The 13,952-nt window shown below is 42.6% G+C and overlaps 3 protein-coding genes across 5 annotated transcripts; all 3 read left to right on the top strand.

Annotated features, from left to right (window-relative positions):
• The first annotated feature begins 2,876 nt into the window (after window positions 1–2,876).
• LOC136450218 (uncharacterized) lies at window positions 2,877–5,207 on the top strand. Of its 3 annotated transcripts, none has more exons than XM_066450585.1 (6): window positions 2,877–3,130; window positions 3,515–3,706; window positions 4,265–4,333; window positions 4,424–4,499; window positions 4,594–4,658; window positions 4,740–5,207. In XM_066450585.1, exons 2-6 carry the CDS (start codon window positions 3,521–3,523, stop codon window positions 4,830–4,832), a joined length of 489 nt encoding a protein of 162 aa, XP_066306682.1. In that variant the 5' UTR covers window positions 2,877–3,130; window positions 3,515–3,520; the 3' UTR covers window positions 4,833–5,207. The 3 variants fall into 3 exon arrangements, with proteins under 3 accessions (XP_066306682.1, XP_066306681.1, XP_066306683.1); XM_066450584.1 differs by having other exon boundaries at window positions 3,508–3,706; XM_066450586.1 differs by having other exon boundaries at window positions 3,508–3,706; window positions 4,594–4,674.
• Window positions 5,208–8,035: 2,828 nt separating this feature from the next.
• Window positions 8,036–11,687, top strand: LOC136450217 (ketol-acid reductoisomerase, chloroplastic-like). Its single transcript, XM_066450583.1, has 10 exons — window positions 8,036–8,371; window positions 8,470–8,562; window positions 9,265–9,330; window positions 9,523–9,663; window positions 9,890–10,117; window positions 10,282–10,399; window positions 10,471–10,610; window positions 10,685–10,852; window positions 10,954–11,109; window positions 11,198–11,687. The coding sequence occupies exons 1-10, from the start codon at window positions 8,108–8,110 to the stop codon at window positions 11,561–11,563; spliced, it is 1,740 nt and encodes a 579-aa protein (XP_066306680.1). The 5' UTR covers window positions 8,036–8,107; the 3' UTR covers window positions 11,564–11,687.
• Window positions 11,688–12,361: 674 nt separating this feature from the next.
• On the top strand, window positions 12,362–13,392 carry LOC136452580 (uncharacterized). The gene has a single exon (XM_066453188.1). It carries the CDS (start codon window positions 12,458–12,460, stop codon window positions 13,259–13,261), a length of 804 nt encoding a protein of 267 aa, XP_066309285.1. The 5' UTR covers window positions 12,362–12,457; the 3' UTR covers window positions 13,262–13,392.
• Window positions 13,393–13,952: the final 560 nt, after the last annotated feature.

Here is a 13,952-nt window from a genome sequence, read left to right as displayed (position 1 = left end):
GGCTGGATTTTGCTGGTTTTTGTGGGACCCATTCAAGCATGTTAGAAGCTAAATCAGTCCATGACCCAAAAATAAAAGTTGTTCCTTATGTCAAACACTACAACTTTGCTTTAGTGAACTCCTCCATGCAAGGTCTCTAACACCTAGTTCAACTTTAGTCAAACATGTCACTTTGAAATCATGATACATACTCAAACCATGGCTAAATGACCAAACTAGCCCTAGCACTAAATACCAAAGTTGTTCCTAAAGATATCCTAAGCATGTTTGAGAAATTTGCAAGGCCATTCAAGCATTTCATGTAGTAGTCACTCATAGAGCTATTGAAAGTAATCACATGAAATATGCCTTAAAGACTTGACCATGAAAAAATGACATTCATGATCCATGTTCCATTTGTGAACCTAAGCATTGCCAAATATTTTTGGTGACTCAAATCTACCAAGTACATGTTTACATTCATGATTAGTTGCCTAAGTACAAAGAAACATGCAATAACAAGCAACGTTGCATATGTTTCAATTCAATGTTTCAATTGTAAATGCTTGTTTATGAATGCTTGATGATCATGCTCATGTTATGCAAGTCAAGTTATGCAAGGCTAACTCCCGAGGTGTTACAAAAGGGCTGTTGACTCGTTAATCCAATGGCCAAGTCAATTATTTCTCTGATAATGAGATCTTAGTGAAGCTGCTGCAGAGGACCATGCCCAGCTCTTACCAAGATTGGCGTCTTAAACCTCTGCTAACTCTCTTTGCTGACAGCAACAGAAACATTGATCATCATATCTTCAAGATTACAAGAGCTCAAAACCTCACGGCACATTCTCTTGCCACACAGGACAAAAAGTTGCATAGCTTCCGCACTTAGTTTGTATGTACTAGTGCTTCTCATGGAAACTACTGTCCTGTCAAGGAAGCACTTCAGTTTGTATCTTGGGATCAAGTTGATCTCCTCTACGTACAATGTTGCTAAATTTAATACATGTGCGCTCTTTATAAAAAACAGAAACGTACTGAAGAGTTTGAATTGAGCTTTAGTTTTTTAGTTATATCAAAAGGGCGGGTGGTCAGAGATGCTCCAATAACGACGTGAGTACCTGTGCAAGGGTCTGATACTAGTGGGGCGCTTAGCACCATTGAGAGATGATCAAATCAGATGCTATGCTTCCACATGGCCACTTTTAATCCATTGAAAACGAGAGGCTAGCTAACGCCCTGAATGTACCGAATTCTTATTTTAAGTCCATTGAGTCATGCAAAAGTGGATACATAGAATGTGTTGACGCTGGTTCCGTCACCACACCTGTAGAGCCAGATCGTCCGAGACCGCACATGGCCGAAACACGCAGCGGAGGAAGATCCCAACGGCAAGGCTGAGTAGCAAGTCCATGGGGCCGGTTAGACGTTTGTTTTTCGCTAGGTAAACTCAAGAACACATCCCAAGATGACCCGTTGGGAAATGCACGGTTGGGGTGTCTAGGATGAGCAAAGCCATCTAGAATGCTGGCATATCTCGTCGAGAGATGTGTTGGACAGTAAGGGATTGGAAGAGATAAGGAGTAAAAAAGTGGATACAATGATAAAAAAAATCGATTATGTAGTTAGATACCTCAATCGGCCGTATACCACATATTTTGTATGGAGTCGGAGTACTCTTATCTTATTCTCACTTTTCAATGCACATTTCTCTTTTCCCAATATACTTCTCTATTTATATCTCTCTCCTTCTCATTTTCTGTACACTACATATTTTTTAATACTCCTTAATCTCTATGCCCAGAGTTAAAACAACAAATAATATGAGATGGAACCACAGAGGGAGTGATCCGGATTTGACTTTTCTGGTGGAGCTGATTTTTGGCACCGGCTTCTCTGTTAAAAGAATGTTTGGCAAAACACTCTGCCTAGTTGTTCAAACACTATATGAAAGTATGAAATGTGTATAATACATTTTTCCTATTTTTTCTCTTGTTTTTCTTTCCTATATTCTTTCTTTCTTTATTTTCTTCTCTTCTCTTCTCTTCTCTCTCATTTCTTCCCTTCTCTCTATCTGTTATTCTATTCCCACCCACCACCCCTCCCCTCTTGTCACGCCTCACCTCCTCCATCGCCTCACCTCCTACCACAACTTGCATTCCATCACTGTCCCTCTCCTTACGCCATAGCTCCTTCACTGTTGTCCCTGTCGTCGTCCAGCGCTTTGCACAACCTCTACCGCTGGGCGCATGCTCCTACACAATCGTTTCCGCTTGCCGTTGGCGCCCCGAGGAGGGAGGAGAATAACAACACATGACTTTGGGATGCATCGATGCCCAATCAAAGCATCCCAAAGAGAAGGAGCCCATGAAGCGTGATGTTTCGGCTCCTCTAGCTCCAACAAGCCTCTCTCGGTTTGAGTTTAGGAGCTTCGCATGCGCAGTTGTTTGTCATGTCCCTGTTTTGTAGGGTTGTGCTTAAAGTTGGTCTCAGACGTCTCAAGAAGCGCTACCAAACATTTGTCTGAATCCCTCTCGATTATCTATGTATCCAAACAACATAGATCTAAACTTTAGTCGTGTACTTTCTATGTCCCAAAAATAAGTAAATTCTAGAGTTCAAACTTTGTTCCCAGGGTAAGTGTAATTTTAGCTCTTGGCTCACGTATGTATAGTTAGTAGATTTAGCTACTTTTATAGTTTCCAAACTGCTATCAATATATATTATCACACCTATAGAAGGGGTATATACATCATTTTTCTCTACACTAATTTCTTCAATAAAATTTAATTATATTTTTTGGGGGCAAAGAGAGTAAACTTTAGTCAGCTAAATTTTCAGATGATGTTTTTCCTTAAAAAAAAATCGGATCCAAACAGACCTGGAGACTGGAGTTGCTCTCACGGGCCTAGCGGGCTTAACCTTCTGTCCCCTGGCGGACCCGAGGTGCCGCTGTTTCGCCTACACCGTTCCGAGCGCCGCCGCCGCTGCCGCCGCCTGGAGCCTTACGCAAAAACCGCGACCTGCATCTGTGGATCCAAGCCACGCTGCGCGCCTGGAGCGGCTCCCGTCTCGCCGGCCTGGGAAGGCTTGACGTGGGGACCCCATCTCATCTGCGCTCCCCGCGTGGCCTAACGGAGCCAGAAGCAAAGGTGAGGAGTCCCCAAGCTTCGAGTTGCAGAAACATAGCTACTGCTTGTCTAGGATGATTAGTCCAAATCCGGTGCTTGCGCGTGCAGGCCACCCATGCGTGTTGGCTATTGTAAATATAAAAGGTTTCGCCTGTTGCATCTGTCACTCGCGATATACCCACGCTCTGAAACCTCGCCCTAGTTGGTAAATACAACTGGTTTGCCCCAAATTAGGTGACTGCAAAACTTTATTTCAATTATTTTGGTCCTCTTTTGTGATCGGCATGCTCATGGACATCATGCGAATTGTGTAGTGGAATGCCCTTTTAGGGCTTGATAAAAGGAGGTGCTCATGTTACCCACCTATATGAACAACATGTAACTTCATCTCGTTTCAGGGTTTAGAGGTGCATGATGTCCTCAGAGGAGCTGAGGGCAAGCTTTTCAGATTTGGTGGTGTGTTCACCAACCCGGACAGAGGGCAAAACTTATTCTTCAGGTGATTTGTCGTCTGAGGAGGGCGTACAAGTCACTAGTTTCACAGAGGATCTTCATGATGTAACACTTCATTTTCAGATAATGAGGTTTTCTAAACAGGTAGACAAGGTTTCTTGGCTCCAATTGAAGTATCAAACTGAAAGTTGTTCAAAGTCATGACATAGCAGGAATTCATTGATATTTATATAAAAAAAAACTTATGCTACATCTGATGATATAAGGCTTCAACTTTGTTTGTGCTCTACCAGCTGGCTGTGTACTTTCATTCAGTAAAATAAGTAACTAGCAGTCTATCATATCATCTTGTGACCTGAAAGCATTCTAGTTTTAGCATTTGGCAAGTTCATCCTGTCCTTGTGACTAAGGTTGTTCACATTGTGGTCACGATGGTTATGACTGGACGGACGCTTTATGTCACTTGTAATTGTTAGCTCCAAGCCTTTAATCTGCCTGGACAAAAATTGATGTGTTGCTGTACTCTCTACATTCATCGTATTTTTAGATGTACATTTGTTTGAATTCTCACAGCTTGTTTTTTTAAGAATATCCTCACAGCTTGTTTGCAGTGTGTTACCTCTCATGCTTTAATTGCTGTATATAGAATATTTTTGTGAGTAATCATATTTGAGCTTTTCCTTTTTATTCATTTTGATGCAGATCTATGTGTGGATTGGATGCAACACAACAAAGTTTGGCCATTTATATGCTGCTGCAACCACTAGGCCGGTAAGCGGTAATTGTTTCATCTTTAGAAGATGCTGCTTAATTATTTCTGTTGACAATTGTGCCACATTGTCTTTTCCGTTGCCCTTGCAGGATAACAGAGTGAGTGTTACCTCTGTACTGGGAGGAACATTTGATAACACCGGATCAAGTATGGCTCGCCGTCTAGGTACTGTTTCTGTTGGCAGTTTATACAGTAACTAATTGCCCTGCATTCACGGTAGCTTTTAGTAACAGAAAGGATGCATCCTTACATGTCTCAGTGCTGAAGACCGGTCTGAACATAGTCCTGGCATGCAACATCCCAAAAGACAGCCCCATTCTTGAGGTACTTACAGTTACAGGTGGGCTCATACCTGCATAACAATCTTGTGGAACATATCTGACGCTCACTGGTTCATGGTTTCAGGCTGCTGCGGAGAGGAAGCTGGTGGAGAAGCTGAAAGGTTTGGGCTACATTAAAACTGCAGCTGCGGAGGCCAACACTTCCACGGCACAATGATCCGTGGTATGATCTTGTGAGCTTCCGGTCGACGTGTACCTTCATCATTAGATGCAGCAGGAACGGTTGTGATTTTTTATGGGCTTGATTGGCAAACTGTTTTCTCTGTTCTCTCATGTGGTAAAAATTATTGTGAACATGTTCGTTGTAATGTACTCCCTCCGTTCTAAATTGTAAGTTGTTTGGACTTTTTTTTAGATATACATAATTTTTACTTTGTATCAAGACATATGTATATCGAAATATGCAGTAAAAATTATGTATCTAGAAAAGCTAAAATGATTTATAATTTGGAACGGATGGAGTAACTTTGTTTGGTTTCTTCCTCCTAAATTTTAGTCATCTAAATCAGGGACTAAATTTTAGTCATCTAAATCAGGTGTTTGGTTTGGGTGACTAAAAGAGACTAGAAGAGGCTTTTTAGTTTCTTTTAGTCATGGTGTTTGGCTCCAAAGTGACTAAAATGTGAGGTTTAGTCCCTTTTAGCAATATTTTGATGACTAGTTGGCTAAAACTCATTTAGTCCCATTTAGTCACAACGTTTGTATGAAAAATGACTAAATGGAGCTAGATTTAGCTGACTAAACTTTAGGGGATAACCTAACAGAGCCTCCGTGGAATGCATACTATGCAATGCCTTCAACTTTGAGATCCTCAGCTAAGCATTAAATCGGCATTCAGGTCATTTAATGGCTAGTCCCTTGCGCATGGTCAGGAGCTTGCAAGGCTTTCTGTGCTACGGCCTCTGCCCTGTTGCGAGCGAGCTACTTCCTCCATGTTAAAAAGTGAGGTTATTTTGGATAAGGCTGGGATCAAATATTAGAAATATAAATTATAAATAACTTTTAAATTGTTAAGTTTGGAAATGTAAAAACCATATATATAGATTTGTCTTAAAAAATACTTTCACAAAAAATTACATATATCACTTTTTGATAAATATCTTTATAAAAATAAGTAGTTAAAGTTATGTTTTGAAGACCGTGTCGCTATCTAAAACGTCAATTTTTTAGTCGTGAGGGAGTACAAAATATGGGATTTGTGTAGGCGTCTGATGGCTACCACTGTAGGGCAACAACAGCGATTGTCGATGAATCCAAGTTGCATTTTTGTTCATGGGATCGATCTACCTAAATTCAGGAATGTGCATGACCACGCGTAACACGATGCCTATAGAATAATAAGTGCACGCAGATTTGACCCAAACCGTAGCGAAAAGCCATTTTGGCTTTGGGGAGTGGGGACCTTGCAAAGCAGCTGCACCTGCACGTAAAAAAACTGCTCGGATGGAAAATGCAAATTCTTCAGTGCATTGGGGTGTGTGGTAACATAACATAAAAGGCCTGCAGCTACGAACAAAGAGGTCTAAACGAGCATTATTATTCCCTTTTAGTGCGGTCTCTTCCGGTGACAAATGGCTCACGTTGATTTGCCTTTTTAGTGCGATTATTATTCTCTTTTAGGCCTTGTTTGAAAGCTATTGGATTCATCTCAATATCCACCCCAACACATATGGATTGATCTAAATCCAACTAGATCCAAACGAGGTCAAACCAACCCAAGAATACTCCTAAATTTAATTCTTCATTCACATGTAGGGGCATCCTAACAAAAAAAACTCTCCTAAATATTTCTCTCTAACAGTCCCATATTCCAAATAACATATACTAATATATAGACAACTTGCCAGGCTAAAATTTAAGGCATAAGGGAAAGATTTAGATTGTAACTAAATACACAAACTCTAATCAATGTCTGGTCGTGCACTTGCGTGAACGTGTGACCCTGTGCCATCAACCCATCCATCACCGCACCTTTGCTGGAGTTAGGGTGTACTTCCTCCCTCGACCCTAGAACCCCGGCGGCAAGATTGGCTTGACCATGGATGGGCGGAGTTGCAAGGCAGCAGAGTGTTGCCAACCACGATGGGTGGAGGTGGTGGTTGGACGAAGCAAGGGCGAGGGAGGCTTGTTGGCAACGAGTTTATAGAGGGTGGGATTAGTGGGCACCGCATACTAGGGGCGTGGTGGGAGGCGTCAACTGGAGGGGTCTCACGCTCTTGCGACCGCGTAACAGGTGGCGTGGTAAACTTCGTCCAACTAAATATGAGATGATGGATATATAGATATTGTGATCGTAGCATGTTTTTTGTATACATTTGTGCTAAATAGTTGGATTTGTAGGTAGAGTTTAGATGAGAAAAGCTGCAAATGCACCCTATATTTCTTTGGTATGGAAAAGTTCAGCGACAAACAAAGGTTGGCACATTGTACAGCAAATAGACACTTAGGCCCTACATGAACATACACTCTGTTTACATCAGGAAACAATACCGGTAGTTGTAATCTCCTATTACAATTTTGACTGGGTTTTAGGTGGTGTTTAAATCCAGGGCTAAACTTTAGGGGTGTCACGTAGGGGCGTAACATGTGGGTGTTATATAGTAATAATAAAACAAATTACAGAAGCCCTCAAGAATCCGCGAGACGAATTTATTAAACCTAATTAATCTGTCATTAGCATATGTTTACTGTAGCACCACATTGTCAAATCATGGACTAATTAGCCTAAAAAATTCGTCTCATAAAGTAGTCGTAATATGTGCAATTAGTTATTTTTGTAGTTTATATTTAATACTCTATACATGTGTCTAGATATACGATGTGATAGAAACTAAATTTTAGAGCAGAAACTAAACAAGGCCCTTAAACCCTGATCGCTTCACTGCCTAACCGTGGATAAGTTCAAGCCAACCGAGCCAAATGTTTTTTTTACTTGTACTACTACTATGGCCCTATTTGGTTATCCCTCCTAAAAGCTTTAGGAGCTAAAATCTGGATAGAATCTGTCTAAAGAACCAAACACCTCCTCCTAAAACCTCCTAAAAGTTTTAGGAGGCTGGTTTTTCTTTAGGAGCTCTACCCTCTCCTAAAACCTCCTAAAGTCCTTCCTGGACCCCCACTACCCCTCATTTATTGCCCCCTCCCTCTCTCTCTCCTAAAGAAGGGTAAAAGTGTTTTTGTTCAACAACATTTACTGCTTTTAGTCAGTTTTAGAAGGTGCAACTAAACACTTATTTAGGAGATTTTAAAAGGCTGCCTAAAACTTCTAAGTTTTAGAAGGTCGGAACCAACAGGGCCTATATACGGTGTTCCTACTGTCACCAACTTTTCTGCCCTACGATCCCACACGTAAAAGCTCACGGCCGCATCTCCGGAAATCCCCTCTTTTCAGCCAGCCACCCTCACGCATCACTAGCCCTTCGCTCCTCTGAAATGGCGGCGGCCACCTCCTCCACCACCTACCTCGCCATCGCCCGCAAAACCCTAAACCCCGCCCCCTCCGTAGGCACGGCCGCTACCTCCGTCTCCTTCCCCGCCACGCAGCCCCCATGCCTCCTCGCCGCCTCCGCGGGCCGCCGCGGCGCCGTGGCTGCGAAGGTCTCGTCGCCGTCGGTCATCGGCACCGCCATGCCGTCTCTCGACTTCGAGACCTCCGTCTTCAAGAAGGAAAAGGTGTCCCTGGCCGGCCATGAGGAGGTATGATTTGCAGGCCTAGCCTGTGCTTCCGTGATCCTTCGTGGATTAGTTTGTGCGAAACCCACACACGCTGCTGATTTTGCTGGTTTGTGTTGCAGTATATCGTGAGGGGTGGGAGGGATCTGTTCCCACTGTTGCCGGAGGCCTTCAAGGGAATCAAACAGATCGGCGTAATCGGCTGGGGCTCGCAGGTTAAAAGGCCTACGAACTCTGTTTTGTCAGACTGAACTGTTCGTCTCTATCCGCGTTTTCTTCTGTCGAATGTGTTGGGTTATTCTATTTGAGTACAGATAGAAGTCATTGTAAGTGCCCAAATGGTAGCGTGCTCTTGGGGACAATATCTTTGTGACCAACTTCAGATTTTGATTATATGGCTATTAACATTTTTGCTCGAGCACTCTTTTGTCGGATGAATATGGTAGGGCCAATTTGCATGATGGTGAAGAACAAAAACATTATATGCTAGTATTAATCACTTGAAACTATTAATGTTGAGCAAACATGTCACTATAGTCTACAGAGCACATGGCCTGACTTAGTCCCTGCTATTGATCTTAATTGTTATTACTGTGCTAACGTTACTCTATATTAGGTATATGTAGTTTGGTTTAGTAGGAATCAATATTGATGTTGCTTTGTTCGTTGGTGTTGGATGCAATGAATACCTTCCCTAATGGCAATATCAATTGAATTATCTAGAGTAGATGTAAATGCACAGTATTTTCTTATATTTCATTGTTTAAGTTATAGTTGTTTACCCATCAATATTTTTCCTATTTACTTTTGGACATGAATTTTCTGTTTCTATAAGTTGTGTAGAAGACAGGAGGTCTCTACACATTGATAGAAACCATGTGCAGGCATTGACATAATAGTCATTATTAATTTTGCAGGGTCCTGCGCAAGCTCAGAACTTGAGAGACTCACTTGTTGAGGCAAAGGCAGACGTTGTTGTTAAGGTTAGGTCTTCTTTGCATTCTGCTAGTACAGCATATCTTAGCCCTGATAGAGAAAGTCAAATTTTCTGACGGATGGTAGCTCTAAATCATTGCTTGAATGGGCCATCATATGTTCCTTGGTTTCTTGTTGACTCGATGTTACTTAAGCAGTAAGCAGTATTTGCCTCTCTGATTCTGTTGTTTTGGTTTCAGATTGGTCTCCGGAAAGGTTCTAAATCTTTTGATGAAGCTCGAGCAGCGGGATTCACCGAAGAGAGTGGGACACTGGGTGATATATGGGAGACTGTATCAAGCAGTGATCTTGTTTTGCTGCTGATATCTGATTCTGCTCAGGTTTGCTACTTCATTTGATTTATATGCTCATATGCTGCATACTTTCTGTGGATTCTTTTTGAAACTTCTTTCTGTTGATCATTCCCTGGTGTAGTGTTGCACCTTGTGTTATTTCAATTATTATTATTTAATTGTGTTGCTTTGAGGTGAGACTGATTCTAGTTGGTCACACTCTTATATGTTTAAAAGTCTGATGACATTGACTGTGCTTCAATACTCTGTACAGGCTGATAACTACGAGAAAATTTTCTCACACATGAAACCAAACAGTATTCTTGGTTTGTCACATGGATTTCTCCTTGGACATTTGCAATCTCTGGGTCTTGATTTCCCTAAAAACATCAGCGTGATTGCTGTATGCCCCAAGGGAATGGGCCCATCAGTTAGAAGACTTTATGTTCAGGGCAAAGAGATTAATGGTGCTGGTATCAATGCTAGCTTTGCTGTTGACCAGGTATGTTACATATGATTATTGTCTGAATAGTTTATTACTTGTTTACCTTCACCAGGTATATTACATATGTTACACATGTTGTGTTTTGTTTGGTTCTTCCTTCAAGTCAATTGTATATTTTTTTGAATCTCTATTGACATCCTCGTGTTCTTTGCATTTTATAGGATGTTGATGGAAGGGCAACAGATGTAGCTCTAGGGTGGTCAGTAGCTCTAGGTTCTCCTTTCACATTTGCTACTACTCTAGAGCAGGAGTACCGGAGCGACATTTTTGGCGAGCGAGGTGGCCTATTTTCCTGTCCAACGAAGTAAAGTTTTGCACTTTGAGTCTGTGTCTAACTATTTATTACACAGGTATTTTGCTTGGTGCTGTCCATGGCATGGTGGAGGCTCTTTTCAGGAGATACACAGAACAAGGAATGGATGAGGACTCAGCATATAAGAATACTGTAGAGAGCATCACTGGAATTATATCAAAAACTATTTCAAAGAAGGTACACAAAGCTTTTCTTATCTTTTGATTGTTTCATTTTGGCTTTACTCATCACATGTCTTTCCATGGTACCAGGGGATGCTTGAAGTGTACAACTCCTTGACCGAAGAAGGAAAAAATCAGTTTATTGAGGCCTATAGTGCAGCATATTACCCATGCATGGACATATTGTATGAGTGCTATGAAGATGTTTCTTCTGGAAGTGAGATTAGAAGTGTGGTGTTGGCTGGGAGGAGATTTTATGTATGCCTTCCCGTCTGCTAAAATGCTAAACCATATTCTATTTGTGGATCTCCAATGAAACAAAATAAAATGTTTACATGCATTTTCCTCTCTCTTAACAGGAGAAGGAAGGGCTTCCTGCTTTCCCTATGGGAAACATTGATCAAACACGTATGTGGAAGGTGGGTGAAAGGGTCCGTTCAACCAGGCCACAAGGTGATCTTGGTCCATTGCATCCCTTCACTGCTGGAGTGTATGTTGCACTAATGATGGCTCAGGTTCGATTCCATATCCAGAAAGGGTAATATGGTTTCATTACACTGGTTAGTGAAATATTTAACAGTCTTTTGTTTCGCTCCATTGTAGATTGAGGTCCTTAGAAAGAAGGGTCACTCTTACTCGGAGATTATTAACGAGAGCCTGATCGAGTCTGTGGACTCATTGAACCCGTTTATGCATGCTCGTGGGGTTGCCTTCATGGTTGATAATTGCTCCACAACTGCTCGCTTGGGATCTAGGAAGTGGGCACCACGCTTCGATTACATCTTGACCCAACAAGCGTTTGTGACTGTTGACAAGAAAGCACCAATCAACCAAGACCTCATCAGCAACTTCATGTCTGACCCTGTTCACGGTGCCATTGAAGTCTGTGCTCAGCTGAGGCCCACTGTTGACATCTCAGTGACTGCTGATGCGGATTTCGTGCGTCCAGAGCTTCGTCAGTCTTCATAAGCTGAGGCCCACTTTTGAACTCTTAGATTGCCTGTATTGCTCCTGTTTGAGGACCAGAAAATAAACTCTTGGGGTGTAGTACTGATGTGATTTGCAAGAATAAAAATAAATTGTTGGAACCAAATGTCTGATTCTCTATGCCCTTTTTGATGTGAATGCTGTAGGGCTCATAGTCATAGCTGAGGCTCGTGATTAGTCTTATTCTGAATATCATGAACCCAAGGTTATGCCTCAAGCTAATTTTGTTCACCATTCTGACTTCGATTTGCAAGTTTATGCCTAACTTGATTTCCTGATGAAACAAGGGCCCACATGGACTAAAAAAAAGGCATTTTCCACGAGTAGCTACAACAACAACAAAGCCTATTAGTCCCAAACAAGTTAGGGTAGGTTAGAGTTGAAACCCATCCAGAGCCTCTAGTCACGGTTCATGCACATCAATAGCTGCTTTCCAAGCACTCCCATTCAAATATAGATCTCTAGGTTTATCGTAAGCTTTCAAATATCTTTTTATTGTCTCTCCCTATATCAATTTCGGTCTACCTCTCCCCAAACATTATTAGTTTGGCTTAGAACTCCACAATACGCTGGTGCCTCTGATCCTTTGGACATGGCCAAACCACCTCAACCGATGTTGGACAAGCTTTTCTTCAATTGGTGCTACCCCTAGGCGGTCACGTATATCATCGTTCCTAACTCGATCCATTCTTGTGTGACCACAAATCCATTATAACATACGTATTTCTGCAATACTCAGTTGTTGAACATGACGAATCTTTGTAGGCTAACATTCTGCTCCCTACAACATAGCCGGTCTGATCGCCACTCTATAAAACTTGCCTTAGCTGTGACAATATTGTGACATTCTCTGTTCTCTCAACGCTTGCAATTCTGATGGAGAAGGGAAGTTTGAACCATCTGTCAATGACCTCTGCAAACTTTTGTTGGGACTTGAGAAGGACAAGCATTGCACGGGCGGCATTGCCGGCCCTTCGGAGTAGGCAACGCCAAGCTGACAAACAGACAACACTACCTTGGGCACTACCAACAAGTAGCATCGAGCTCGGTCATTCCGTCGTCGAACTCGAACATCCGCAAGGCAAACATCTAAAAAACCCAACGATTAATTCGAGGCCTGTCAGCACTCTTTCGTTTGGCGTTTCCTGGTTCACCTCCCTATATATGTATATAAATCAACCCCCAACAGCCACACGCAAACCACAGCTTCGATCGATCGATCAACAGGTAATTTCTCAACGAACCGATCGATCAGCTAAGCAATCAGGCATGGCCGAGAGGGAGGGCGGCGTGGTGAAGAAGGGGCACGAGGAGGGCCTGAAGATGGCGGTGTCGCTGCTGGAGGAGTTCGGCCTCCCGCTGGGCCTGCTGCCCCTGGAGGACGTCATCGAGGTCGGGTTCGTGCGCGCCACGGGCTACATGTGGATCGCGCAGCGGAAGAAGGTGGAGCACAAGTTCAAGCTGGTGAGCAAGCAGGTGAGCTACGACGTGGAGATCACCGGGTACGTCAGCGCCAAGCGCATCAAGAAGCTCAAGGGCGTCAAGGCCAAGGAGCTCATGCTGTGGCCTCCCGTCAACGAGATCATCGTCGACGACCCGCCCACGGGCAAGATCCACTTCAAGAGCCTCGCCGGCGTCACCAAGACCTTCCCAGTCGAGGCGTTCGCCGCGGGACAGTAGCCCCCGCGCCCGCGCCCGCACGTATGCTAGCTGTGTGGGAAGCTTGCCTTGCTTTATTTATGTTACCCGCCTCGTTGCTTGATGATTTGCCGCATAAGATGGCCTGCTTAGTGATAAACCATACTCCTAAATAGCACCACGAGTCCAACACGGATATGGATTTGTACGGTTTCACGATTTGGTTGTGAGGATATATTACTACACGAATCTTACACAGTTGCCCAATAATTGAGAGTGCCAACAGTTTTCTTATGTTTGTCACAGCCGAACGCGTGTTTTGCTTTTGACGGGTGATGACCACTAACGGAGAATGGTCGATTCGGCCAATCGTGAATCCTTCGACAATAGACAGAACTTCTGCCAGGAGCGAGATTCTATCTAGTGCATAAAAAATCCTTTGCCTCGTTGAACTATCTCGTAGTTCAGTTCTCCTTCGCCAACTCCAAAACTGGAGACAAAGTCTCCGATAACACCCAAACCCTTTTAAATTTCCTCCTTGTCCTGGTTTGAAGTGATACCCATTTTGTCAATTTTTAATTAAATAATCCTGGTAAACCATGATCAATAACTCTAATTTTTTAGAAATTCAAAGATGCATAAATATATTTTCAAATAAAATATTTGAGCTCACTAAAAAATATATAAAAGTATATAAATTAGATTTAGCTCTAGGAAGATATGAAAAATGTCC

This window comes from Miscanthus floridulus, chromosome 5 (genome assembly GCF_019320115.1).
Source record: "Miscanthus floridulus cultivar M001 chromosome 5, ASM1932011v1, whole genome shotgun sequence".
NCBI lineage: Eukaryota > Viridiplantae > Streptophyta > Magnoliopsida > Poales > Poaceae > Miscanthus > Miscanthus floridulus.
Note: the sequence above shows the minus strand (reverse complement) of the source record. Positions and strands in the feature narration are given on the sequence as shown.